Genomic DNA, 27,856 nt, shown 5'->3' on the forward strand with positions numbered 1-27,856 from the left:
CAAGAGCCTGATATGCTTCTTTACAACTTCTTGAATCCCGTGATTTTTTCCGCCGATCTCCTTTGCAACTGTTGACCAGTTTGAAGAAAGTGAAAACTGCAAAGGGAGCTCCGCACATTCGCACAAAAAACTTTGTCATGGTAAAAGTTTTGCTATTTTTATTTTGATTGCTTTTTTTCTGAATTTCCTTATATTTACGAATGCTCTTGAGCACCATCTGGTCATGATATTTCGGAGCTGATTGCTGTAATTCTTGATTTTCAACGAAAATCAGTGAAAAATTATCCCTGTTATCGATTGATGATGATCTAATTCCATGCTTTCCTATTTATCTTTTTTTGTCTAAAAATTTTAATATGGGACGAAAACTTTAAAAAACGAAGAAAGGCAAAACAACCAATTGATTATAAATTTTAAATAATTCATTATTGAGTCGAGCGGATGGAAGCGATGAGCTCCACTCAGCTGAGCGCGAGTGTGACTGCCCGTTGTGCCCTCTGGCTGCCCTCATCCCAAACCGTTTCAATCGACCGTGGTCGATTCTTGATCCATGACAAACCGCCGTTGACCGGTAGCATGTCGTTAGAGAAGAATGATCACATAAAAGCATGATCGCCAAGAACACGCAAGAGAAGTTTAAAGTCACCTTGACCTTGGTGTCAATGACGCTGATGCTCATCTACATCGAGAGCGTTTCCCTGCACTCGGACACAACTAAACAACCAAAAGCTAGTTCTCAAGAAAAGCTACTAGTAAATTCTAAAGCAGTCAAAAAACCTCACCCATCGCCCACTCCACTTCCAGGAAAATATTTTCAATAAAAGATCGATAAGAGATCTAGCATCGGCAACCTGTGTAGAAATCCTGAGTCAGGTTCTGAAGCGGCTTCGCAAATTTCCCAGTTCAATCTTTTTTGAAATTCTGGCTGCTTTTTAATTTCAGCTTTTTGAGAACCTGACTCAGCCAGTTTTTCTACACAGCTTGCCAAGTCCAGATTCAAAAACGAAAATTTGAAAACATCGAAAAAAGTGATCACCAACGAAAAGGACAACTGCAAGAAAACAAACCAGATCGTTTTCGTGAAGACGCACAAAACTGCTTCATCGACCGTGCAAAATATTTTGCTCCGCTTTGCCGACACTCATAATATCCCAGTTGGACTACCAGCGAATTCCGGCAGTCGTTTCTTCTATCCTCGCAAGTTTCTGAAAGCAATGACGAAGCCTCTTCTGGACGGTTCTTCGCCCGCAATAATCGCTCATCATCTAAGAGGTAAAATATCAATTACAACCGGTTATTTATCTATATCTTTTTATAGCTAGCGATCAGCTGTTCAATACATATCCCGATTCCAAGTTTATAACAATTTTACGCTCAATTCCTTCACTCTACGAAAGCACCTTCTCTTACTTCAAAACAGAAACAGCCCCTTACCGAGATGCCGCGAATTTAACAGAGTTCTACAATGAGCCGGAGAAATTCGTAGATTCAAAGGATCAAGTCGGTCCCAATGGCGGCCGCGTTTTCGCCAAAAACCACATGACATTTGACTTGGGCTTTGATCATTTGTCCGCGTCGGAGGAGGAAATAGAAGAGGCGATCAAGAGCATGGAAGAAAGATACGAATTGGTGATGATTTCGGACTACTTCGTCGAATCGATGGTCTTGCTAAAACACGCCTTTTGCTGGAACTGGGAAGACGTGGCATTTTTCGCTTCCAACGCTAGGGCCAGCAACTCAGAAGATCAATTAGACGAAGAGCTTTCCCGGAAAATGGAGGAGTGGAACCACTTTGACTTCAGGATATTTAGCCATTTTAATAACACCTTGTGGAAAAAAATTGACGAATTGGAATCATTTGATGAGGATAAAAAGACTCTTGAAGCGCTTCTGGAAGAGTTGAAAGAACACTGCCTGGATTCCGAAGTCATTTGTAGAAAGGTGAGCTTTACTTCTACCAAAGGCGCAGAAAATATTGTCTCTTAGGGAATGAGCTGTGGGAAGGCGACAAAAGTAGCAATCAAGAAAAACACCCTTTCTGAAAGTGGCGCAGCTGACGAACGATGCAAGCAAATGGTCCTCAATGAGTTAGAGTTCACCAAGAATATTTACAAAAAACAGTGGCCAAATTGGACGAATTTTTACGGCTGAAATTTTGCTAAATTATCAATTTTCCTGCCTAAAACCCAATAAAATAAAGCACAACTTGTACTTGTTTCAAAAGAAATAATTCTATCAGCAATGTCCGATATCAAGCCATTCATTTCGTAAAAAGCATGTGATTGGAAAATATCATATGTTACATTTGTCATCATTATCACTCGCTTAAAGGGATAATTTTTCATAAATTTTCGTTGGAAATCGAGAATTTGAGCAATCAGCTCAGAAATATCAAAACCAGATGGTGCTCAAGAGCTCTTTTGAGTATAAAATGAAATCAGAAATTTAAAAGTATCATAAGAGCACTTTTCATCATGAGTTACTATGGCCGTGATCCCATGCTCAGTGACAATGAAGCCTATTTACTTTGTATACTTTTGGTTTGCGGAACTATCGTCGGCTGCGGCTTCGGATTAGTGAAATTGAGTGATGACGAGATATCTTTTTATGCACTTTTGGGCTGCGTGGCTTTTATTGCTTGTGTCTTTGGATTGTTGAAATGCTTCCCAATGTGCATACCTCTAATACAGGACTGCAGAAGAGATCGGCAAGCAAACAAACAACGGCGCGATGCAAGACGGCGGGATGCAAGAATGTATGAAGAAGCAATGCGGACTATCAACGAACAAGCCGCACGAGTTCGAGCGGAACTGGAACAACAACAAAATGAAGCACAGACTCGGGTACAAGAAGAAGTAGCAATCAAAATAGAGAAACAAAAACAAATGAAAACAACCAGCCTCTATCCCAGCCTGAAAAAGCCATCGAAATCACAAAAGCCTCCATCCTCCTGCCCGATCTGCGCAAATGTCTACAATGGCAACGATTTCCAAGAATGCAGCCTCCTCTGTGGCCATCGTTGTTGCAACGATTGTTTGAACCGTCTTTCTTCCTGCCCGATTTGTCGAAAACCATTCACTGCCGACCAGATCATCAAGCTTTATTGAACATCACTTTCCCATTTTTCTCATCAAATTTCTATGGTTAAAATCTAGCTAAATTATCATTTTTTCCTGCCCAAAAACCAATAAAATCATCACAACTTGCAGTTTTTTTTTTGTTCAAAAGAAGTTATATGCAAAAATGCGCAAACAAATTGTAAATGCCCGATTTCAGAACATGTATAACGTAAAAAGCATGGAATCGCCTGCCAGTATGTCTCTAGAACAGGCCCGGCGGAGCGCGTTGTTATTCAGTTGACGCTCACTTTTCGAAGTTGGAAAGTCCGCGCCGCATCGCTTTCAGGTAAATTTGTATTTTTATTAATTAATCAATTAATTTAATTATCAAATATTTTAATTAATAAAAATAATTCAGAAGCCCCAGATCATCAGGCCGTCAGCCTGGTGAAATCTGCTCAATTTGCTTGGGAAGTGGAGTTTGTCGAAGCAAAAATTCCACAAGGTCGTGGATGAAAACATGACTGCTAAAAACAGGGTGGGGAAAGGTCTACGGCACGGCACGGCACGGCACTGCGGCACGGACACGGCACGGCACGTGCCGTGCCGTGCCGCTCCATTCAGAGAATTTCAGTTTGGACACGGCACGGTGCCGCGGCACTGGGGTTAGGGTAAGGCGCTGCCCCGTTCCTTGATTTTTAAATTTAAGGGGCTTGACGGCCCTTCGGGCCGTTTCAGCCCCGTTCCTTGATTTTTAAATTTAAGGGGCTTGACGGCCCTTCGGGCCGTTTCAGCCCCGTTCCTTGATTTTTAAATTTACGGGGCTTGACGGCCCTTCGGGCCGTTTCAGCCCCGTTCCTTGATTTTTAAATTTAAGGGGCTTGACGGCCCTTCGGGCCGTTTCAGCCCCGTTCCTTGATTTTTAAATTTAAGGGGCTTGACGGCCCTTCGGGCCGTTTCAGCCCCGTTCCTTGATTTTTAAATTTAAGGGGCTTGACGGCCCTTCGGGCCGTTTCAGCCCCGTTCCTTGATTTTTAAATTTACGGGGCTTGACGGCCCTTCGGGCCGTTTCAGCCCCGTTCCTTGATTTTTAAATTTAAGGGCTTGACGGCCCTTCGGGCCGTTTCAGCCCCGTTCCTTGATTTTTAAATTTAAGGGCTTGACGGCCCTTCGGGCCGTTCCAGCCCCGTTCCTTGATTTTTAAATTTAAGGGCTTGACGGCCCTTCGGGCCGTTTCAGCCCCGTTCCTTGATTTTAAATTTAAGGGCTTGACGGCCCTTCGGGCCGTTTCAGCCCCGTTCCTTGATTTTTAAATTTAAGGGCTTGACGGCCCTTCGGGCCGTTTCAGCCCCGTTCCTTGATTTTTAAATTTAAGGGCTTGACGGCCCTTCGGGCCGTTTCAGCCCCGTTCCTTGATTTTAAATTTAAGGGGCTTGACGGCCCTTCGGGCCGTTTCAGCCCCGTTCCTTGATTTTTAAATTTAAGGGCTTGACGGCCCTTCGGGCCGTTTCAGCCCCGTTCCTTGATTTTTAAATTTAAGGGCTTGACGGCCCTTCGGGCCGTTTCAGCCCCGTTCCTTGATTTTAAATTTAAGGGGCTTGACGGCCCTTCGGGCCGTTTCAGCCCCGTTCCTTGATTTTTAAATTTAAGGGGCTTGACGGCCCTTCGGGCCGTTTCAGCCCCGTTCCTTCATTTTTAAATTTAAGGGCTTGACGGCCCTTCGGGCCGTTTCAGCCCCGTTCCTTGATTTTTAAATTTACGGGGCTTGACGGCCCTTCGGGCCGTTTCAGCCCCGTTCCTTGATTTTTAAATTTAAGGGCTTGACGGCCCTTCGGGCCGTTTCAGCCCCGTTCCTTGATTTTTAAATTTAAGGGGCTTGACGGCCCTTCGGGCCGTTTCAGCCCCGTTCCTTGATTTTTAAATTTAAGGGGCTTGACGGCCCTTCGGGCCGTTTCAGCCCCGTTCCTTGATTTTTAAATTTAAGGGCTTGACGGCCCTTCGGGCCGTTTCAGCCCCGTTCCTTGATTTTTAAATTTAAGGGCTTGACGGCCCTTCGGGCCGTTTCAGCCCCGTTCCTTGATTTTTAAATTTAAGGGGCTTGACGGCCCTTCGGGCCGTTTCAGCCCCGTTCCTTGATTTTAAATTTAAGGGGCTTGACGGCCCTTCGGGCCGTTTCAGCCCCGTTCCTTGATTTTTAAATTTAAGGGGCTTGACGGCCCTTCGGGCCGTTTCAGCCCCGTTCCTTGATTTTAAATTTAAGGGCTTGACGGCCCTTCGGGCCGTTTCAGCCCCGTTCCTTGATTTTTAAATTTAAGGGGCTTGACGGCCCTTCGGGCCGTTTCAGCCCCGTTCCTTGATTTTTAAATTTAAGGGGCTTGACGGCCCTTCGGGCCGTTTCAGCCCCGTTCCTTGATTTTTAAATTTAAGGGGCTTGACGGCCCTTCGGGCCGTTTCAGCCCCGTTCCTTGATTTTAAATTTAAGGGGCTTGACGGCCCTTCGGGCCGTTTCAGCCCCGTTCCTTGATTTTTAAATTTAAGGGGCTTGACGGCCCTTCGGGCCGTTTCAGCCCCGTTCCTTGATTTTTAAATTTAAGGGCTTGACGGCCCTTCGGGCCGTTTCAGCCCCGTTCCTTGATTTTTAAATTTAAGGGCTTGACGGCCCTTCGGGCCGTTTCAGCCCCGTTCCTTGATTTTTAAATTTAAGGGGCTTGACGGCCCTTCGGGCCGTTTCAGCCCCGTTCCTTGATTTTAAATTTAAGGGCTTGACGGCCCTTCGGGCCGTTTCAGCCCCGTTCCTTGATTTTTAAATTTAAGGGCTTGACGGCCCTTCGGGCCGTTTCAGCCCCGTTCCTTGATTTTTAAATTTAAGGGGCTTGACGGCCCTTCGGGCCGTTTCAGCCCCGTTCCTTGATTTTTAAATTTAAGGGGCTTGACGGCCCTTCGGGCCGTTTCAGCCCCGTTCCTTGATTTTTAAATTTAAGGGCTTGACGGCCCTTCGGGCCGTTTCAGCCCCGTTCCTTGATTTTTAAATTTAAGGGGCTTGACGGCCCTTCGGGCCGTTTCAGCCCCGTTCCTTGATTTTAAATTTAAGGGCTTGACGGCCCTTCGGGCCGTTTCAGCCCCGTTCCTTGATTTTAAATTTAAGGGGCTTGACGGCCCTTCGGGCCGTTTCAGCCCCGTTCCTTGATTTTTAAATTTAAGGGGCTTGACGGCCCTTCGGGCCGTTTCAGCCCCGTTCCTTGATTTTTAAATTTAAGGGGCTTGACGGCCCTTCGGGCCGTTTCAGCCCCGTTCCTTGATTTTTAAATTTAAGGGGCTTGACGGCCCTTCGGGCCGTTTCAGCCCCGTTCCTTGATTTTTAAATTTAAGGGCTTGACGGCCCTTCGGGCCGTTTCAGCCCCGTTCCTTGATTTTTAAATTTAAGGGGCTTGACGGCCCTTCGGGCCGTTTCAGCCCCGTTCCTTGATTTTTAAATTTAAGGGGCTTGACGGCCCTTCGGGCCGTTTCAGCCCCGTTCCTTGATTTTTAAATTTAAGGGGCTTGACGGCCCTTCGGGCCGTTTCAGCCCCGTTCCTTGATTTTTAAATTTAAGGGGCTTGACGGCCCTTCGGGCCGTTTCAGCCCCGTTCCTTGATTTTTAAATTTAAGGGGCTTGACGGCCCTTCGGGCCGTTTCAGCCCCGTTCCTTGATTTTTAAATTTAAGGGGCTTGACGGCCCTTCGGGCCGTTTCAGCCCCGTTCCTTGATTTTTAAATTTAAGGGGCTTGACGGCCCTTCGGGCCGTTTCAGCCCCGTTCCTTGATTTTTAAATTTAAGGGCTTGACGGCCCTTCGGGCCGTTTCAGCCCCGTTCCTTGATTTTTAAATTTAAGGGCTTGACGGCCCTTCGGGCCGTTTCAGCCCCGTTCCTTGATTTTTAAATTTAAGGGGCTTGACAATGGCAGGGAACTCTGAGGTGATCAATTTCAGTTACTTCCCAAACCCCACCCACCCCCATTAACTGTTAAAATACAATCTATCCAGGTTTTAATTCAAATTATGGTTTTTATTCAGATTTCAAAAAAAAAAAATTCAAAATTTTTCGAAAATAATTTTTCACGAAATTTCTCGGCCGATACCTACGTTGCAGACGAATTTATTAAATAAAATTATATTCAAATATTTTCGAGTGTTTTTTACGAGAAAAAAAGGAAAAAACTGTGCCGTGCCGTGCTGTGCCGTGTCCCGGCACGCGTTCTTTAATTTTTTGCCGTGCCGTGCCGTGCCGTGCCGCGGCACAGGAATTTTTGGTGTGCCGTGCCGTGCCGGTGCCGTTGAATTTTCTTAAGACATTCCCCACTCTGGCTAAAAACCAAGCAGACGACCACCTTGCCTAGTAAAGGCTTGTCTCTTTAACTGTAACCTGAATAAAATCAATTTCCGTAAATTCTATCTACAAAAGATGCTCACGTTCTTGAATGGGCGGATTAACGCCAGCTTTGCCGTGATCATCTCTCTCATTTTGTATTCTTGATTTTCTGCAGGTTATTGTAAACCGATTTTACTAGATATGCATATATTGCAGTGACTACAGGTTGCAGGGGGTTACGTGATCGTCGCCGTCGTCGGTGGTCGGTGGTTTCAACGAATTCCTTTATCTCGGTATATCATTTACAGCGCATCATATACTGTGTAATTACCCACGAGAGCGACGGTAATCTGCGTAAAAAAAAGCTATCTAGGACAACTTATGTTAGATGAGCTAAGAATAAAAGATCAGAAACAATGTCATACAACTTAAAAATTTAATCTCTCAATCTGTCAGTAGGAACATTAGGGTAAATTATTCACACGATTGGCCATATAAACTAAAGTTTAAAAGTCAGTTGAACCGTTTATAGACAAAAACTTTGATGCTTGCCCGTTTTGTTCTTTTTTTCGGGACTTTGTCAAACGCTCTTTATTTTCCTTACTTCGAGAATTCCAGAATAAGAAATGCAGGTACCGAATTCACGGGAAAGGATGAAGAATATATATTAATGCTTTTTAAGTTAAAATGGCAAAAGTGAGAAGAGCAGACCAGAATCCACCAAAGTCTTGGAGTGACGCATTGAGAGGAAAACTTTTTTATGGAATTATCCGATAAGGGTGTCAATGACACCGTGTCATGAATACCTGTGTGTTGAATACCTGACTCAGGTTCAGAAGAGCTTGAAGGAAAAGCTGCGTTACGGTTTGTTTTAGAAATGAAGCCGAAAAGCGTCTTCGAGAGAAATTCAAAATTATTGATAAGTAATACTTAGGGGAAATCACTAATAATTTGACTTTCTTTAGGGCTTAGTAGGGTAGGCATATAATACAGTTTTAGAAAGCCCAGAAGCTGGGAAACATTTTGACTATTGATCTTTGGGGGTGATCTCGTACCCTGAGGGCATTTAGGTACGTCCAAAGTCCCAAAATCTGGCCAATTCCAGAAATTGGAATTTTTAAGGTAATAACTCGACCTTTCAGAAGGTGTTCCCTATCCCAGATTGTAACCCAGGTTCTGAGGGTCATTTTGAGATATAGAAAAGTACTGAGACCCGGGGGTTCCTGAGGAGCTAGAGGCTCTTGAAGTTGGGGAATTCGACAAAAATTGAGTACTTTTTCACAAAAAGTACACCATTTGTGTCACAAATGCCTCCCAAACACTTTTTATCTATGTTTTTTCATTTAAAAATATTTAAGATGTCATTTGGGGTCATCTGAGGTCACTCTAGGTCAAAAATTATGAAAAATTTAGAAAACTCTCATGAGTGACCCGATCTGACCTCAGATGACCCCAAATGACTTCTTAAACATTTTTAAATGAAAAACATAGATAAAAAGTGTTTGGGAGGCATTTGTGACACAAATGGTGTACTTTTGTGAAAAAGTACTCAATTTTTGTCGAATTCCCAACTTCAAGAGCCTCTAGCTCCTCAGGAACCCCGGGTCTCAGTACTTTTCTATATCTCAAAATGACCCTCAGATCCTGGGCAACAATCTGGAATATGGGGCACCTTCTGAAAGGTCGAGTTATTGCCTCAAAAATTCCAATTTCTGGAATTGCCCAGATTTTGGGACTTTGGACGTACCTAAATGCCCTCAGGGTACAATATCAGCCCCAAGTATCAATAGTCAAAATGTTTCCCAGCTTCTGGGCTTTCTAAAACTGTATTATAAGCCCACCCTACTAAACCCTAAAAAAAGTCAAATTATTAGTGATTTCCCCTAGTAATACTGCAAAGCCGCCTTGCGGCTTCGTTTCTAAAAAACCCCGCTACGCGGCTTTTCATTTAACCTTTTCAGAACATAGCTTAGTTTTATGAAAGTAGATAATGGCCACAACAGTTCGTGTTGACTGTTGCAGGAGTTAAGATCCCATTTCTTTCGAGGACGTGAAATTTAAAGTTCAAATTTCCATGCGCGCGAAGAGCAGTTTTTCCGTTCATGCGTCCCTCCACCTGTCGCATCCAGCCCAATTCTCACTCGCGGCGTTTCTTCAAGATCGACTTGGCGATGAACAGACGTTATGGGACTAGAAGCATCTCCTACGTTTGTTTCCGGCTGCATATTCTCAATAAATCACAATTATAAAATGTTAAAATGACTGAAAATGTGTTTGAACTTTACCGTAAATTTTCGCGGAAAACACAAAAACCGTTTCTTTTGAAAATTTCAAAAACACAGCTTTTGCAAACGGCCGCGCCTGAACCTTCCGAGCAGCGCCAAAAATACGGAATCAAGATTTTCAGTTCGGCGCTGGTTCAAAACTCCAAATTCCCGGTCGGACCACGGAGCCAATTCTATTTTTCAACAGATAGCCGATACCGAACAAGAGAAACAATCGTTATCAAAGAGCATGCACTCTAGTAGACGTAATGCTCCTGTGGCGCAAGACACTAAGAAAAAGGAACAGTGGCTTGTAAAACTATCGAAATTTCTTCTATTCACTATTTTAGGTTTAAAAACAAGGGTCTTTATTAACGTTAATTAGTAATTTATCCAGATGACAAATTTTAAAAAGTCTTAAAAAGTCCGGGAATAAAATCGACGAGCACGTACTCAAGAGCGGCATCGATGAGCTCTCCGAGTTTATTGACCCCACTACTAACGTCATCTACACGAAAATCCGCGCCCTTGGCAAAGGAGGCTTCGCCAAAGTCTATCAGTGCAAGCGCGGGCACCCGTTCCCCGAAGACTACGCAGACGTCGCGCTCAAAATCGTTCCTAAATCGCGCGTCGCCAAGCCCAGCCAGTTGGAAAAGATTAAGGGCGAAATTAGTATCCAGAGCACGCTAGAACATCCCAACATTGTCAAGCTGCTCACGAGCTTCGAAGACCCGACTAAAATTTGCATCGCCGTCGAGCTTTGCCACCGCAAGAGTCTCACTAGCTTGGTCAAGCAAAAGAACCAGGTCTGAATATTTTTCCTTCAATTGAAAGATTAAATCCTAATCAAGGTGCCGCAACAAGAAGTGGCGCGAATCGGGACCGCGATCGTGCAAGCTCTGCATTACATCCACTCGCGCGGGATCGTTCACCGCGATCTCAAACTCGGCAACATTCTGCTCACGAGCGATGGCACCCCCAAGCTCGCCGACTTCGGCCTCGCCATGTACTACGAACACGCAAAGCCAGGGAACATCTGTGGCACGCCTAACTTCATTTCTCCCGAAGTTCTCAATGAGCATCCTCATCGCCCTCCATCTGACATTTGGGCTTTAGGTAATTACTTATTAGCAATTATCAGTATTCAACATTTCTTTAACTAACCTAGGCTGCGTTCTCTGCACCCTGCTCTCTGGAAAGTCATGTTTCGACTACACGAACATGAAAGAGACGTATCAAAGAATCCTGAAGCTGCAGTACAATCTGCCCGACTGGCTATCGGAAGAGGCGAAAGATCTCATCCGCAAAATCCTCGTGCCTGATCCGAACACGCGGCTCAATCACGAGCAAATCCTCGCCCACCCAATGATGCAGAATACACCGATGACAGGTGTTCTTTCGGAGCGCAGAGACAGGTGATTTCGCTGTTGACTATTAAAAAATAACGATATTTTCTCTTTTAGCGAGAAAAACGTTCTCACTCACAACGCGCTCAAAAGACGATACAGCGAGGGCTTCGGAAACCAGGGACAACGATCCAACTCGAACAAGAACGTCGCCCCTGCACTTCTCTCTCCGATGCACCAAGATCCAGGAAGAAGTTCTGCTTTTGTGGGTTACAACACGAACCAGTACACCTTCAACCCACCGCCAAGGGTAAACAATTTTGATTAACAACGATTTTCTCAACAGGTTAATTTCAGCTTGCGATCAACAATGAGACGATCATTCCGCCGGAGCAGCCTGTATGCAAGACGCTCCCATCTCCCAAGGAAGGTGCAAATAATATTAAAAGCAATTAAAATTATAAAACTTATAATTTATGCCAAAAAAGCATAATCCAACGACTCGACTCCTCGAAGAAAACCGAGTTGTTTGGATCTCGAAATGGGTCGATTACACGAACAAGTAAGACTCACAACCAAAAAATCAAGGAAGAAAACTAACTTTTTTTTTCAGGCTTGGATTTGGGTACAAACTATCCGACGGCAAAATTGGAGCGAACATGCCCTCGCCGAGCAAATCGTTCATCATCCTCCGACGAAACGGCTTCATGGCGGACGACTATTCAGAATATAGACAGTCGAGAACGACGTAAGCATTTTTCTTTTTGATGATTTTCTGATGACTCTCTTTTAGGTTTATGTTCAACGGGCAGATCGGGCCGGAGCACAGCCGCCACAAGAAGATACTTGACTATTTCATCAAGTACATGAGGGAGAACCTGACCAGCGGCGCCGAAAATCTCATGCTTCTGAGCAGAGAGGCGTCCAACGACACCATCGATGTTCGACTCGTTCGCCATCAAAATTCCGAATTCGTAAGTGAATCAAGTCAAAAGTCGTCCATATTCATCCATCTCTTGTGTTCAGGAAGGAAGGCAAGCGATAGCGATGGAGTTGTCGAACGGGACCCTTCAGGTGAACTTTTCCGGATCGCGTAAATTCGTGATCCACAAGCCGCGCTCACTGACAAACGCTGTCATCCTGATCATCGACAGCCAGAGACAAGGACAGGTACGCCAAAACTCTTCAAATAATGTATAATAACCCTTTCCTAGGCCTTCGACTGTTCGAACATGATGACAATCCCGCACGAGGAAAACAAGAACCTCGAGCACGTGCACAGGATTTTCCACAAAATGCACGGTGACAGCGTCCACTGTTGGACCGCCACCGGATGGGGCTCCATCCTCTGCAGGTTGACCAATGCTGTTGGTCATGTATAGGCTCGGATCAAAAGTGAAAGTAGCAAACTTAGCTTTCTCATTGCTTGAAGCACAACTCGATCCAATTTAAAGACATCCGTGTATATACTCTTCTCATTTATTGACCCCATACATTCCGCAAGTTCTCAAGCCGCAGTTTTCTTTCGAAATGGACCCGTCTTCATTCATTCTTCCTATATTCCAAGAGGGCCGTTTCGAGCGACTGTTCAATTCATTCAAGTTCATTCTTATTCTAATTTCCATCATTCCTATCTACATTTCTGTGCAGTTCCATTTCCATTATTCCATTCGTTTCATACGCTTACTGCAAATATTAAGCAAAATAAATCAATTCGAGAAAATTAATTATTGGAAGAATATTTATTATCCAATATTGCTGCAGTTCGAAAGTAAGGAAATGAAAATCGTAGCTGAGAAATAAAGCCGTGTATCGCAGTTTCTTCACAAAGTGACGGTAAAATCTAAACGAGCCAACCAAAACGGGCGGTGCGTTTTCTCGCGTAGGCGCAGCGTAGGAGGCGGCACCGCGTTTTAATTGGTCGACTACACAAGAAACGTGGTAAAAGAACAAAACGAACGAGCTAAAGAAGGGTATCGAAAGAGACGATAAGGGCACATTGTATAGGCATGTTTGCGCTGAAATTGAAAAAGTCTCGATTTTGGGTCACCCAATCACATGACGTCATCAATTTATCACGTGATACAGCTTCGAGGTGAAAAAGGCGCAACCTCGCTGTATCTAATTAAATTAATAATAAAGAGGGAATAGTATTTACATTGGGCATGCGCGCGCGGCACTTTCCAAGCGCGTTTTGCCCGCTGGCGAGAGCCGCGAGAAACACGCTTGCAAATGCGCTGAAGTGCGCTTTGGTGAGGCATTTGTGCTTGCGCAAAAAATGAGAAGCGCAAAGGCCTCGTCGCTTTTCCTCGATCAGGATTCGAATGGCGCAAAATCTTTGGCTGCTTGGCATAGAACGCTACCTAGTGGTGATGGAGATGGTAAAAAATCCGACCTTTTTTCGGCTCCCAAGAGATTAATTTTCTCAAGGGAGCATCATCCCCACCACCAGCCGGTAAGCTATTTGAAAATATAAATTTACAGTGAATTATTATTAAAAACATATATTATACTTGACATGCGAAATGTGGATTATAATATATTCCGTTTTGAGTAATAATCAATAATCATCCTCGGTGTGGTGTTTTTCGGCAATTTACGCACAGGTAATAGAATCGTGCTCCCATCGGAACTTCTTGTTGCAAGTGGCAACGGCGATGCTTGGGCTTCCACCGTTCAGGCAGACGACCTCGCATTCAACGTTCTAGACACAAGTTTTAACCATTCTTATTTATCTTCAAAACATACCTTGCCACCAGCACAGTTGGTGAAGGCAACATCAGGACCGAATGCAGTGGTGTCACAGCCAGTATCGGCTTCAACAAGAACTCGCTGAGCAACTTCTTCGACTGGTGCCTCACTAACTGGGGCTTCCTCTGGAGCAGATTCCTCGGAAACTGCCTCGGTGGAGGTTGTCGAAGTGGTTGAGGCTGCGGCTGTGGACTTACCCTTTGACTTTTTGTCCTTTTTGCCAGCTTTGCCTGCTTTGGCTGGTTTACCACTGCTGGTTGTAGTTGCACTCTTGGCACCTCCACAGGAGATGGTCTCCTTCTTCGAGATGTCCCAGTTGCACTTGCCCTTCTTGCATTTACACTTGACAGTATCCTTTGATGGCTCGCTGTTACCATCCGCACAAGTAAAGCTGCACTGTTTGGCGCTGCATTGAGCCAAAACTCCACCTTCCATCTTCTCGAAAGAGCCGCAGCCACCCTCTTCGGTTCCACTGTCACCACCATCAGAGCATTGGATGCCCTTCTTTTGATATTCTTTTCAATGATCCACTTTCCTCCCTTGCAGTCGAGCTTGGAAGCAGTTGGATCGCCACCGTTGGAGCAGCTGTAATCACATCGGTTACCGCTGCAATCTTCGACGACATTGTCTCCAAGTTTGACCTGAAAATAAATTTATTTATTTGCAATAAAGCGATAACTTACATTTGGACTGCCGCAATCATCTTCTGGTTCTTCGACTTCACCACCGTTTCCGGCCTTTTCACATCGGATCTGTCCAGGGTAGTTTGGTGACCATCCCTCGTCAATGGCAGCGAGGCAGATGACGTTAGTTGGGGCACCCTTGTTCAATTTGTAACCAGGGTCGCACTTGAAACCACAATTGGTATCAGTACATCGAACCTGCATGTTATCCTCGTCAATGTTGTAGGTCTCTCGGACTGGTCCACAGCTCTTGACTGGTGGCTGAGTTGGGGCTTCGCCAGCTTCACAGATAATTGTTCGGACACCTTCACCCTCGATCTTCTTGTAGATTGGGACACCGTATGGGCTAGCGTAAACAGCTCGCCAGAAACCTTCCATGGCACCTGGCTTGTAGCACTGAACCTTTCGCAATTCCTGGCCGGTCTCCTTGACTCGTGGTGGCACGAAGGTACCATCTTCGTTTCGGAGTCGGCAGATCAAGTGGCAGTACTGGTCCATCTCTCCTGGGGTGTACTCTGGGCACTCAATCTCAAGGAGTGGATCGCTGGTGATATAGCCAGTCTCTGGTCCGAAATCGTCGCAGCCAGACAAGCATTTGACAGATGTCTGGAAACCGTTCAAGAACTCTCCAGTGAGGGTCTGGCAAATAAGTTCGTCCATAGTTGGAGCGACAGAAGAACCCTCTTCGGCATCGCAAGAGAAGTAGCAGATGTCGGCATCGGAACATTCATGAATGACACCTTCTCCGATGGAAAGAACATCAGATGGGTCACCGCAAGTGGTGGCAGAGCACGCAACGGAAGCTTCAGGATCAACAAGATCAAAATTACCAGAAGTGGCGAGACAGGCAATAGCGGTATGTCCCTTGAGGCCAGAGATGACGGTGCCGTTGCATCCGAGCATGATCTTGCCATAACCATCAGCATCAAGCATGCTGAGATCGATCTGGACATCTTCGCTGAACTGGCCGGCAATGCTGCTGACGTCACCGCACATGGTTTCGCCACAAGTAGATTCCATAGTGGATGATTCAGAGATATGAAGATTGGCAGCGTAGTCAACATTGACAACACCTTCGATCACAGTGCAAGTAGCAGTGGTGACACCATGGAGGAAGTCAGTGGCATCTTCGCAAGTGTACTCGCAAGTGTTGTTGGCGCAAGCCTTGATTGAGTTTCCAGTGGTTTCGATGTTACCACAAGCAGTATCGTATCCGGGGTAGCATCCGATGGTGCCGCCAACGTTGGGGTAGTAGTTTCCGTTGGCCAAACATTCGACTCGTGGAATTGGGTTGTAGTGAGTTGGGTCGGCGCACTCGAAGTAGCAAATTCCAGTGGTTTCATCGCAGATTGCCTTGCCAGCGCTATCAAGAAGGTTGTACTGATCGGACACATATCCACAGTCAGTCTCTGGTGGAGGAATGCACTCAATGTGCTGACCGACTTGTGTGAGGAACTGCTTGGTGGACTGGATACATTCGATCTTGTCGATTGGGTATGGCTTCTCATCTGGGCTAGCGCAGGTAAGAGTACACACATCAAGGTCGACGTTTCGGGCATTCTTGAAGTACTCGCAAGTGTAGGAGACATCATCATCGAATGTGAAGCTATCTTCAAGATCACCACAAGTAACATCGTAGAGGTTACAGTTGAATTCTTGGTCGAAGGGGTAGTTGAATTGCTCAGTGCTGACATCGCAGGTAATAAGTTCGATGTTTGGCTGGTGGTTTTCGTACATGACCTGGTCGCAGATGACCTGACAGGTGGCAGTATCCCAATCGCAGTTGATAACAGTATCGTTCAACAAATTAGTGAAGTCAGCAGCATTACCGCATGGAGTATCATCTCGGACTTCACACTTGATGACTGGGTTGGTAACTGGGCTGGCACTAGAAAAAAATGCTTTCTTGAACAATTATGAGGTCCTGTTTTACCTGTCTGGCCAGAGAACGACATCCTCGAAGGTTCGAGTGGCAACGTCACAAGTGATAGAGGAAACAAATGGTTGCTCAGCAGCATCTTCGCAAGAGAATTCGCATCCAGACTAAGATATTCGAGTGATATCTTTTTTAAAAAGTTTAGAGTTTACCTCAGTGCAGGTAGCGACAACTCCAGCTTCGACAGTCCACTTATCAGAAAGGTCACCGCACATGGTGTCCTTGCACATGATATCAGTAAGAGTATTGGTGAAAGCATTAGCTTCACAAGTGATCTCGGCGTCGGTAACAAGGACCTTGTTAGTGTCGACACACGATGGTGCACAAACATGTGGGGTGGTCTTAAAATAATAGATAAATTCAAGAATAACTAAAGATTCCCAACCTGATAGACAGAGACAAAGGCTTCACAGCCGAGGTCGATGGCGGCGGGATCGTAAGTGAAAGTATCGGCGAGATTTCCACATGGAGAATCTTGTTTTGGAATACAAGTAAGAGCGTTGCTCTCACTTCCGAAAACATGAGTGTATGATGTTCCGTCGCAAGCAGCGTTGAAGTAGCTTGGCATCTGAGCAGGATCAGCACAGCTGAAGTCACAGTAGGTAGCGTTGCAGCTGGCATCGACGGAGAAACCAACGAACTCGGTAGCGAGCTGGCCACAAGGAGTTTCGGCACAGACGATTTCGACAGATCCGCTCTCGGGCATCAGTGTTCCGGTGTTATCACAGATAACTTCGGCAAAGGGGTTCTTGGCGGTATCGATGACGAAACCGGCGTTAGCACCAAAGGCACATGTAAGAGAACACTTAGTAGCATCAGCCTGGACGTCACAAGAGACATCGATGTCCTTGAATCCAGCTCCGTAGTCGAAGTTCTTTGGATCACCACATCGAGTTTCTTCACAGGTAACGTTGACACCAGTGTTTTCAACAAAAAGCTCAGTATCAATGTCACATCGGATGACCTCATATGGGTAGGCAAAAAGGGAGGCATCAGAGCAAGTCATAGTACAAACATCCAAGTTTTGTCGAGCTTCGCCGAATTTAACACAGGTGGAAACGACTCCAGCGCCGATTCCAAAGAAGTCTTCGAGATTACCGCATGTAACATCGTAGAGAGAGCATTCCATCTCAATATCAGCAGCCTCAACAAAAAGTCCAGTAGATGGATTACAGGAAATCTTGACGGGGTCAGCCTGAACAGCATCGCCGTAAACAGCTGTGTCACAGATGATGTTGCACTCCTGGCTAGCTTCGACGCAAGAGAAGGTAGAGTCGGCGGGCAAGTTGACAAAGAAAGCAGTTGGATCACCACAAACAGTGTGCTCGATTGGAGCGGCACAGCTGATGCTTGTTGGGGTAACTGGCGCGACGGAATCTGGGTAGAGGACAACGGCAGCGAAGCTAAGGTCAGCTTGGCAAGTAGCGGTATCGAAGGTTGGCACGAGAGAAGCATCGGTACAGGTGAAGGTGCAAACATCATCGACGCACTCGTATTCAACACCAGCTTCGACAGTCCAGGTAGAAGAAACATCGCCACAGTTGGTGTCCATGCATGTGATAGCGGCACCAGCGCCAGTGTAAGCAGAGTTTTCGCAGGTAACGCTTGTTGGTCCAGTTTGAACGTTGTTTGCGTTGGCGCAAGTGACATCGCAGGAGACAGCGGTTGTCTGGTAAAAGGATTCAAGACCAGTACAGGTGATTGTGAAGTCATCTCTGACCATGGTGAAAGAGTCCTCAACTTGTCCGCATGGAGTATCGTACTCGGCGACGCAAGCAACCTGTTGGGTCTCGGAGCTATGAGCGTGCTGGTAAGCTCGGTTGGCAGAGTCACAGGCAAGAGTCAAGTAAGTGGACATCTGTCCAGCAGCACAAGTAAGATCGCAGGAATCGGCGGTGCAGGAAGTGGTCAAGCCAGTGGCATCGACATTGTAGAAGTCACCGAGAAGACCACATGGGGTTTCGGCACAATAGATATCGTTTCCAGATGCTGGGGTAAGAGTTCGGTCAATGCATGTAACTTCATCAACGGGGTATGAGAATGCCTTGGTAGCGTCTCCGTCACAAGAGAGAGCACAAGTGTTGGCGTCGCTGCAAGTAGCAGTAACCTCGGACCAACCAGCTCCGTAGTTAAAGTTAGCTGGATCACCACATCCGGTGATTTCGCAAGTGACAGCTCCTGCTGGGCTGATAGCGCCATTATCACAGCTAACACCATCGGCTGGGTAGGGAACAAGGGTAGCATCGGTACACTCGGCAGTACAGAAATCAGCAGTAGAGTTGCAGTTGTAAGTTCCATCAGCAAAATCGCCAGAGAAAGAGTCCTGATCACCGCAGCTGAGCTCTTGGCAAGAAACGGCGGTAACACTGTCTTTGTTATCACAAGTAATGGCGGCGACACTTGGATGAAGATCACCGGGACATTCGACAGCGCACTGTCCTCCGGCACAGTTCAAAGTAGCGCCTTCGGTTTTAGTGATAGTAGTTGGATCAAAAGCAGCATCGCAAGCGAGGATCTGGCACTGAACACCGGCACCGCTCCATGCGCTCAAGTCCCATGCGGAAGCACCACATGTGACAGCATCAGTCTTTTCAGCGGCGTTTTCGACAGCAATCATAGTGGCATCGCTGCAAGAGATGTTACAGGAAGTAGCATCGCAAGCGGCTTCAAGACCCAAAGAGGCAAGTCCAGTCCAGAGATCGTCATCTTCGACAAGACCACAAGCAGATTCTGTGCATTTGGCAAGCTTGTTGGTAAGGAAAGCCTCGTTAGCGAGGAAATTAGTGCAATCAATGGAAGCAGCTGGCTGAGGGAAGTGAGTATCATCGAGACAATTGATAGCACAAGCACCGGCATCACAGACGACATCAGCAGTAGTGGCATCATGAGCGGGGAAATCAACAATTTCAGCCCCGGCGCCATCATCACAAGGAAGATCTTGGCACATGAAATTAATTACTTCAGCTGGATTAAGTTCGAATTCTGGTGGTGCAGCGGCTTCGTTACAATGGATTTGTCCATCCCAAGCAGTGGTGACATCTGAAGCGTCTGGATATGCGGTACTCTTTCCATCAGCGCAAGAAACAGTGCAATAGTCGTTGTGTTTACACTCGACAGTGGCTTTTGCAGCGATGGCAGGATACCAAGGGTAAGCATTAGAGTCGGTAATGTCACCACATGAGTAAGTACATTCATCTGTGTTGCAGGCGGCTTCCTCTGTGCCCAATCCGTCGCAGACGAGATCTGCTCGTCCGGACATGATAAGGAGAAGCTCCTGGTAGTAGGTTCGGTGTTTTCGAGCATTGGTACAATCTCGTTCTCTTGTAGTGGTACCACCACCGCACTCGGCTGTGCAGTCAGACCAGGGTCCCCACTCACCCCATGATGGGCACTTAGCAAGACCACAGTTTACTTCCTGAGTGGCTTCGCCAGGTGGACAAAGAGCAGCATCGACGACAACGTCGCCAACCAAACAATCTCTTGTCTGGATCTTGGTAGCGTTGACACCACAAGTGACAGGACAACCAGAATCGGTCCACTCTCCCCAAGTTGGGCACGGATCGTTGTCTGGGCAGTTGTCAACCTTCTCAAGGAGCTGGCCGTCAGCATCACTCTCGCAAACAATATCATATTCATCACCAATTTGCTTATTAAATTCATCCGCATATGGATCGTCAATCCAAGCGTTCAACTCGTCCTCGCCTGAAAAGTAATTGTCTTTTTCTTGGCCAAATCAAGAAGGACGCTACCTGATCCGTGTCTAGAATCGACACACTCTCGGACACATGTTCGTGTTCCTTCGTAGCCGCATGATTCTGTGCAGTTTCCACATTCCCATTCGGTAAAGTTACCGGTAATTACGATTACGGCTCTAGCTGCTCTCTGGCTTCGCCGACTCGCCTGCGCGCAGCCCGCTTTTTACTGGTTGAATATTTTTAATTTTATATTATTTTGACTTGATTTTCGAATGATGTCTATATTGTTAAGTATTTTTATAATAATTGCTTAGTTACTGTTTGTTGCCACGTGTTTCTGTTCGGTAGAAAGCTTACAGGTCTCTTATTTTATCGTTATTCTCTTCTATGTCTCCAAAAATATAAAGTATTGAACCAGCTCCTAAAAGGGCAAATATTAAGCCCGAGCGGATCATCCGGGCGGGCTCAGATGAAAAATGGAATTCGGAAGTCGCACGAGTAAATCCAATTTTATTCTTGCTTCCTCAGATTATAACCGCACTGATAAGAGCATGATAACCAGCCGGTTCATGCTCCGGCGTTGCCGCCGAAATCGGACGCATCGAAGTCGGAGATTTTTGCGGAGATCAGTCAGATATTTTTCTTCGCTAGTTGATCAAAACCATAATAATTCAGCTGATTTAGAATACCCCAGAATGGAGAAGAAACTTTCTCATTATGCGAACCTTCCTGGACTAATAGACAAAACCCAAAAGGACCCATTTTACAAATTCTCGAATAAAAACTCAACTACGATTTTGAAATACGGGAAAATCTTTATTGATAAGAAAGGGGGAAATCGCTGATTTTCGCGATTATGGACCGAGACAAGATCGGAGAAACTCAGAACGTGCAAACCGCTTTACTCTACTGAGTTTTAATTCAATAAATCTTGCCCTGAAGAATCTATTCGGGCGATTCTATGTGTTTTCATTTTTGTCAAAAATTTTATAAGATTTGTAAAGAAGATGCTTGTTTTCAACCAGCATCCGGAGGACCTCCTCAACCGGAGCGTCATGGTCAAACTTTTGGTGTATGCTACTAATGATGAACGAGGGCAAGAATAAATGTATTTTAGCGTCCAACTCGTGAGGGAGAGGAAACGATGGCAGCGTATCGATACGCAGTTCAACAGGTAATTGAATTACCGTAATGCATTAATTTTATATTCATTTAAATGTCTCTAATACTTTTTAAGGGGAACCAACCCTGCAAATGGTTCCGTAAGAATTGCAACTTGAGAGAGTCGCAAAAGAAGGTCTGCGAGACTCAGCCGGTCAAGAGTGGCTACTTCTTTCTTCCTCGCTGCCTGAAATGGGGCTTCGTTTGCCGGGCTCACAAGTTGTCCCAGCAAATGAAGGACAACCTCGGACCTGACAATGTTAGTTTCTGTATTGGCTAATAATTGATTCTGAATAAACAACGACACCGGACTAGTATGAATTTTTATGGACGTTATGCAAATAAGTTCCGACATTAAAGTCATTTGATTTCACTTGTTCACAATGTCATCAAAATAAATTAGCTTGGCGAGAAGTATATTTAATTTTAAGACAGAGCCAAGTGCTCCTGAATAATAAACCAGACAGTAGCAAGGAGACGTCCTGCGCGAAAAACCTAACTCAAAAGATGAACAAGATCTTTCGCAGTGAAAACCTATGGGATGAGAAATTAACTAGGTAAAAGTAGAACATATCGAAGAAAAAAGAGAAAGAATTCTTATCCCCGAACGCAGTTTTGATCCCGATGTGGATGTTGCCAGATCCCCAGCAAATAAAACAAGAACGAGAACGGTATCGTCGCTCTTTTAGGGCGCATTTTTTAACTTGTTTTAGATCGCATTAGTGATGACAGCCTTTATCCTCCTCAACGTAATAATGATCTACAGAATCTGCTCGCGCGATTTTATTCACATCAAGTTTACTTTTTTGCTCAAAATTATCCTAGGTAAATCGCAAAAGCCTTACCCTGACCATTTATATGCTGATTTCTTATTGTAGAAAACCTGAGTCAGCTTTTAAAAGAGTTTTGATATAAGCCGCGAAGCGGCTTTCTTAAAAACAAAGCCGCAAAGCGGCTTCCCTAGTGCTTTTAAATAGATTATGGACCATAATTTAAGGTGGTTTTTGAAGCAGCCCTTTCATAACCCTGACTCAGGTGTTCTGCACAGGTTCCCGAGCCTAGCTTGAGATGTTTCTTTTAGACTCTAAAAATTAGAAAATTCTAAATTTAGAGCATTACTTGCTCAGCACATCTATAATTTTCGGCTGCACTGGTGCGGTCCTCTGTATCTACCAGTTCTTCGGAATCATGACGGACAATTGGGCGCATTTTTTCAAGTTTGACCACAATACAGGAATGAGTTACAGTTCCGGCCAGACTGCAACTTGCAGACAAAGATCAAGCATACCAAGGGGAACCTATTAAACTCAAATTAAGCGGTGAATATTTCCGAGTACGAAGATTGCCAAAAATCGCACGAAGGTAAGCAAGTTTCAGCCGTTCTGGACAGCCGCTGTTTAAAAATTTAGAGGGGATAGCGACAGAAGTGATTGCCAGCCTTTACGCCAGCCATAAGACATCCATTGCACTCAGAGAGGTTCTACAAGGGCTAATAATAGTAGCCAGAATAATCAAAATAGAACCAGCATAAGTTCGAGGAGAACGACGGGTCTTTATGAGTCGAGACTAAGGTGACTTCTGAATTATTTATGCCCGGAAATTGCTCACTCTCTTTCTTTTCAGCGACATCTTTAGCGATCGAAGTAGTCGACTCTGACCCTTTGCTGCTGACCCTGTTCTTGTTCATTATTAAGCAACTGCCTCAAAACATTGCCGCAATACATCATCCTAGTGTTTTCAATGCTCTGATCGATTTCTATTTTGAAAGTGATAAGCCAATTAAACAGGAAGAGGTTTACTAAAAAACGTTTATCGCGTGACCAGTTCAAGAAATAAAAACCAAAAGGCTTCCTCCACGTTGCTGCTTACACGAGTGTCATTTTTAAAAACAGAAGCACTCGTAATTGGCAATTAGTTTATTTTATAAGCACAGTTAGTACGTGATTAAATGCTTCTGTTTAAAATATATTCAACACACAATACATGTTTTTACCATATATTTCTGTAAATAAGTATACTGGAACATTGGTGCACGGCATTGTAATATTTTAGTTTTTCATTTTATGACTGTCCCAAAAAATGTTTCCTTCTTATGTCGAGAAAGATCCAAAAGAGGGCGCAAAGAGTAGAAAATCAAACCAAGAGCACATCTCCTGCTGAGCGCTATCGATATAAATCTTGGATTTGTAGTACAAAAGATTAAAATCTCTAACTAAAAAAAAACCTAGAAACTGACTATATCTTTTGTCTTTATTTCTAAAGTTAGAAAATTCTGTCAAAAGCTCGACTGAAGTAAGATATGGACAATCCTCAGATTTACGATCGGGAGATTACGATGCTCATATTTCGAAAAATAGCCGCGTTGTTCAAACTCGAGAGAAACGGTTTCGGTGGAGCAGAGATTTCACGCCGCTTCATAATTAGTATGCAAATGCGCCCAAACGATAATTAATACGCAAATGCTTTGTTCAGCTCGATGAATTTGTTGGAGTGTTGCTAATCAGTGCGGCGGTTCCATTTAGCGACAATTAGCAATGCACATAATTGCTTGGCGCCTGGCTCTCTTTTTTCGTAACTTGAAGGGCTAATTCTGGGGTGTGAGCTGAATACTAGATCGTAAACCGATTGCAGCTAATAAACTTGGCGATAAGCGTCTTTGTGAATATCGAATCGGCGAGAGAAACTCGTCTGAATAATTTTCGCGGGGCCTTCGATTCTGGAGCCGAGATCTATCCTGCCTCTGGAATTCGGGAAGGCCAATTGCTGATAGAAGGTGTACATGCTTTGGCTACCACCTGCTGCTGCCTGGGGCGACCGCAACCGTCAGCGGTGCCGACCGGTTTGCAGCGCGCCGCCGACGCTTTCCACAAATTGAACCACAAACACCGATACCGACTATTTACTGGTACACCCTTCAACAAAGAAAACGGCCAAAATTGAGATTTACAAGAAGAACAGAAGCGCCAACCGACTGGTCCAGTACCGCACACAGCCCAGGATGGGAGCGAGGTAACACATTACCGGACATGACACAATCAGCGCGCCGCCAACTGTCATCACTAATTTTCATTTAACCACCGCGCACGTCACAATTCAAAATCTCTAATATTCTCTTCTGACTTTCTTGAAATCTCTTCAATTGAACTTTTCATAGTCACGTTGACGGTCGCTTGTAATTTTCATTGATCACGTTGAAATTCATCAATTGAATTCGCATAGTACAATAAACCCGACCAAGTGCGGTAATTATTCGCGATTGCGGACGGAATTACGATTATTGCCAAGACAAATAAACTAAACTTTTTTCCTTACTTTCATCATTTTTTTTTCTCTGTGAAAAAGGGCCTTTTAAATCCGACGTGCTGGGATTGATGAGATGCTGGGAAAAGAAAAAGAATAAAAACGAATTCAGGAGTCGTCGAATTAAATCTTGGGTGCGGACAAAATGGGAAATGGTGCTGATATTTTTGCTAATAGTCGTTGTGGTCCCCCAGATCCAGACGGTTTTCAAGCAACACCGCAAGCTACGGTTCAAAATGTCAATTTCTATATCCACTCGTTTTTCCCCAAGCAAGAGCCCAAACTTGAACCGTGAAAAAAGAGAAACAAGCATAAACACAACTCTCCCACTGTCGAACCTTTGGTCCAAAAAACAAAAGTCGTTGTCGTCGAACATGAGCGCGAAAAACAGCCTGATTACAGCCCAGATATAGTGAATGTAGTCGAGGAAGAAAAACACTGGGAAAAGGTCGATGAAAATATCAAGAAAGAAAAAGATGATGATCTTAGCTCCGGATTTCACACTGTAAAATTTTTCTTGCAACATTGACATTTGTGAATCCAATCAAAGCCAAATTCTGGTGCCAAGTTCAAATGTCCAAGAGGACTATCCGAGGCCAGAAGAACTGAGCGAAGAAGAGCACACAACGCAGCTTCCTCCGACTGAGAAACCTTTTATCCCAGAGGCCGCAGAAGCTGGAACGGAAAAACAAGAGGAGCACGCTGCTGAGAAGACAAACATCCTTCGTGGCAGCGCTGATGTCTGGACACCAGAGACGGTTAAAAGCGACGATGAACTGTTCGAAGCCGCCCTTGGAATGAACATGGGAGCACTGCCCAACCCCGATTTCGTCTATCACAACAAACTGCCTAAGTGCGGCTCGACAACGATGCACGCAATCCTCGGCGTACTCAGTAGATGGAACAGCTTTCGATATTTGAAGCTAGAGCCCTCGTTGGTGAAATTCTTCGACGGCGAGAAAATGAGCAAGCTTATCAACACACTAGTGGAGAATAAAAAAGTCTCGAAGGAAAGCGGTGGTCCAGGGAATCTCCTATCTCTTTCGGGGTTATCTCGAAAATGCGAGAGTGTTGTAATGAAATTAGCATAGACCATCGAAAAGCCCTTTTTCATTTTCAAACATCATTACTACTTCAATGCGAGCATGTACGAGCTTGAGACGCCGACCTGGATTAATGTCATTCGCGATCCGCTCAGGCGAGGTTTTGGACCAGCTTTACTATTGAGTTTTACTACTAGTAGCATCCAGTTAAAAAACCTTTCAAAAGCTGGTTCGAATCGAACTTTTACTTCAAACGCTTTGGCTGGGAAAGACAACCAGGAAGCCGGAGAAGAGAGGATCAAGATCTGACGATTGATAAATGCGTTGAAACGGGACATGAAGATTGCAAAAAAGTCAAGGTACTGCTTCTAGAAATCAGCGTTTCTCCTTGATTATTATTTGACCAAATATTCAACGTTCGTCTCAGTGGAAGTACAATCAATTCTTGTGCGGCAATGCCCCTGTATGTACAGGCCACTCGCCTGCTGAGAAACAGAAGGCGGCTGAAATCGCCAAGCACAACATCGCCAACAACTTTTTCCTCGTCGGCATTCTGGAGCAGTTTATTGACACCCTTCACGTCTTTGAGAAACTGATGCCGTCTTACTACAGCAGGTGAGGTGTTAACCTTTCTAATGTGGCCGAGTTAATACATAATCGTAAATCCGCCTTCAGAGCTGTCGAAGCTCTAAACTCACAAAGCGTGCAGCAGATTATCAATGCGACGAAAACGCAACACAAGACGCCCATGTCAGACGCGAGCAAAAACTACTTCAGGTGCAGTTTGTCTCGTTTCCATTGAAATTTCAGCTAAAAATAACGCTAGAAATGGACCGTTGAGGCACGAAATCGACGTCTACAACTTTGCAAAACGAATTTTCAACGAGAAAATGAAACGAGCAGGAATAGACCCTTATGTAAAGGTGAATCATTCTAAACGACTATATTTTTAAACTACTTATCCTAAGCCACCAAAAAACTGACCACGCTGCAGCCAAAAACGAATTCTTACTATGCCAATAATATTTATTTGCACTTCTAATTCTTCATCATTATTATTATTATTTTAAAGTATTTAATATTACGAGTGTCCGATTTTCACTGAAACTTTGCCTGTTCATTGCTGGAGTAAACATGCTTTAATTATATTTCATTTTTAATTTTTAATTTCTATATTTTTTGACTTTAAGTTGTTGACAAAAATAGGGATTTTACATGTAGAGAGCCTTCATCGTCCGCCAAGGTCTAATTAAGGCACTTTTAATTATGAAATAAAGCTAAAGAGAGAGTCCTCAACAATCTCTTATTTAGAAGGGGTCGCCAAGCTGTGTCTGCAACCTGCGTCAAGGCCTGAGTCAGGGCCTGAGAAGTCTTAAATGAAAAGCCGCGTAGCGGCTTTTATGAAAACGAAGCCGCTAAAATAAAAACTAGATAAAAAATCGCTACGCGGCTTTTCATTCAAGACTTCTCAGGCCCTGACTCAGGCTTTGAACACAGGTTGCCAAGCCCAACCCTTGAGACGTCAATATGCCTTTCCTTCGGTAAGCAGGGAGTAAAGCAACTCCACCTCGTCTTTCTTCTCCTGCTCGCGCTCCATAAACGTCAGCAGATTCGTAATGTACGAACTGAATAACAGTCATTAACAAAATAACCCTTTGATAGTTTTTTAATCGGCGTGTAAGATTGATTTGCGCGTGTTTTCGTTGGTACCTCCTTTTTTGCCGCGAGAGCTCTGATGATGACGAAAAGATGTCATTTGACTGGGTCAGGGATGAAAAATTAATTGAGCGGTACGAAATGGTCAATTTAGTAGATTTGATTTTTAGATGAACTTTATTTTTGGGTCTCTCGTTTTTGGGAGAAGGTCTCTAGATAAGCTTCATCCCTGTTCTGTGCGGCGGAGTTGAAGAGTGCCAAAATGAGCAAGAAGAATTGCATCGTGCTGCTTATCTTATCTGGATATTTTCTTAAAATTGATAACGAGTTCTTTGTGTAACTGAGTTCTTGGCCAGGCGAGCTTATTTATAGCCTTTTGGTTAAAAATTAATACAAGCCCAGCTTCGCCGCTGATTATTCTTGCAGGAAGAAACAAATTGTTGCAGAGTACGCAATTGACAAGAGTCAGGGTTAACATCGCTTTTTAGAAGATACAAATTTCTCTCTCTATAAATATTTTGAACTTTTGATGCTAGGCTCGACAACCTGTGAAAAAACCTGAGTCAGGGCCTGAAGAGTTCTTTCAGGCCCTGACTCAGGTTTTCTGCACCTGTT

At 44.7% G+C, this 27,856-nt stretch overlaps 4 protein-coding genes and 2 long non-coding RNA genes across 6 annotated transcripts in view; 5 read left to right on the forward strand and 1 right to left on the reverse strand.

Moving 5' to 3' along the window:
• Positions 1-2,820, forward strand: part of LOC145707739 (uncharacterized) — a 72,268-nt gene extending 69,448 nt beyond the window's left edge. Inside the window, exon 3 of the transcript XR_014134770.1 lies at positions 2,806-2,820. The gene's annotated coding sequence lies outside the window, so the exon portion shown is untranslated. The remainder of the gene's footprint in view (positions 1-2,805) is intronic.
• Positions 2,821-9,069: 6,249 nt separating this feature from the next.
• Positions 9,070-12,737, forward strand: LOC145708763 (serine/threonine-protein kinase polo-like). Its single transcript, XM_081786461.1, has 12 exons — positions 9,070-9,149; positions 10,086-10,476; positions 10,522-10,786; positions 10,839-11,085; positions 11,134-11,326; positions 11,374-11,439; positions 11,502-11,578; positions 11,630-11,764; positions 11,810-11,990; positions 12,043-12,186; positions 12,231-12,398; positions 12,471-12,737. Exons 1-11 carry the CDS (start codon positions 9,070-9,072, stop codon positions 12,396-12,398), a joined length of 1,947 nt encoding a protein of 648 aa, XP_081642587.1. The 3' UTR covers positions 12,471-12,737.
• Positions 12,738-12,739: 2 nt separating this feature from the next.
• LOC145707725 (uncharacterized) lies at positions 12,740-20,603 on the reverse strand. The gene is made up of 8 exons (XM_081785293.1): positions 20,503-20,603; positions 20,136-20,300; positions 16,772-20,088; positions 16,539-16,727; positions 16,384-16,493; positions 14,451-16,338; positions 13,765-14,408; positions 12,740-13,720 (listed from the first exon to the last, which is right to left on the reverse strand). Exons 1-8 carry the CDS (start codon positions 20,534-20,536, stop codon positions 13,693-13,695), a joined length of 6,375 nt encoding a protein of 2,124 aa, XP_081641419.1. The 5' UTR covers positions 20,537-20,603; the 3' UTR covers positions 12,740-13,692.
• A 1,186-nt stretch (positions 20,604-21,789) lies between these two features.
• Positions 21,790-22,568, forward strand: LOC145710055 (uncharacterized). Its single transcript, XR_014134996.1, has 3 exons — positions 21,790-21,913; positions 21,956-22,067; positions 22,354-22,568. It is a non-coding gene; the product is annotated as an uncharacterized LOC145710055 (long non-coding RNA).
• A 1,056-nt stretch (positions 22,569-23,624) lies between these two features.
• Positions 23,625-25,026, forward strand: LOC145709476 (uncharacterized). Its single transcript, XR_014134893.1, has 3 exons — positions 23,625-23,665; positions 23,715-24,251; positions 24,655-25,026. It is a non-coding gene; the product is annotated as an uncharacterized LOC145709476 (long non-coding RNA).
• Positions 25,027-25,628: 602 nt separating this feature from the next.
• On the forward strand, positions 25,629-26,738 carry LOC145708085 (uronyl 2-sulfotransferase-like). Its single transcript, XM_081785707.1, has 6 exons — positions 25,629-25,740; positions 25,812-25,944; positions 26,013-26,200; positions 26,261-26,362; positions 26,412-26,508; positions 26,554-26,738. The coding sequence occupies exons 1-6, from the start codon at positions 25,688-25,690 to the stop codon at positions 26,566-26,568; spliced, it is 588 nt and encodes a 195-aa protein (XP_081641833.1). The 5' UTR covers positions 25,629-25,687; the 3' UTR covers positions 26,569-26,738.
• The last annotated feature ends 1,118 nt before the right edge of the window (positions 26,739-27,856 follow it).

This window comes from Oikopleura dioica, chromosome XSR (genome assembly GCF_907165135.1).
Source record: "Oikopleura dioica chromosome XSR, OKI2018_I68_1.0, whole genome shotgun sequence".
Lineage (NCBI taxonomy): Eukaryota > Metazoa > Chordata > Appendicularia > Copelata > Oikopleuridae > Oikopleura > Oikopleura dioica.

Bases quoted from the DNA above. Each gene is read 5' to 3' on its own strand.
- LOC145708763 (XM_081786461.1), top strand. From the start codon at position 9,070: ATGGGGCACCTTCTGAAAGGTCGAGTTATTGCCTCAAAAATTCCAATT. The intron at 11,327-11,373 runs GTAAACAATTTT...GGTTAATTTCAG, and splicing joins CCTTCAACCCACCGCCAAGG to CTTGCGATCAACAATGAGAC. The intron at 11,991-12,042 runs GTAAGTGAATCA...TCTTGTGTTCAG, and splicing joins GCCATCAAAATTCCGAATTC to GAAGGAAGGCAAGCGATAGC.
- LOC145707725 (XM_081785293.1), bottom strand. From the start codon at position 20,536: ATGATCCGCTCGGGCTTAATATTTGCCCTTTTAG. The intron at 20,301-20,502 runs GAGCTGGTTCAA...ACCAGTAAAAAG, and splicing joins CTTAATATTTGCCCTTTTAG to CGGGCTGCGCGCAGGCGAGT. The intron at 14,409-14,450 runs GTAAGTTATCGC...ATTTATTTTCAG, and splicing joins ATGATTGCGGCAGTCCAAAT to GTCAAACTTGGAGACAATGT.
- LOC145708085 (XM_081785707.1), top strand. From the start codon at position 25,688: ATGTACGAGCTTGAGACGCCGACCTGGATTAATGTCATTCGCGATCCG. The intron at 26,201-26,260 runs GTGAGGTGTTAA...ATCCGCCTTCAG, and splicing joins ATGCCGTCTTACTACAGCAG to AGCTGTCGAAGCTCTAAACT. The intron at 26,363-26,411 runs GTGCAGTTTGTC...AAATAACGCTAG, and splicing joins GCGAGCAAAAACTACTTCAG to AAATGGACCGTTGAGGCACG.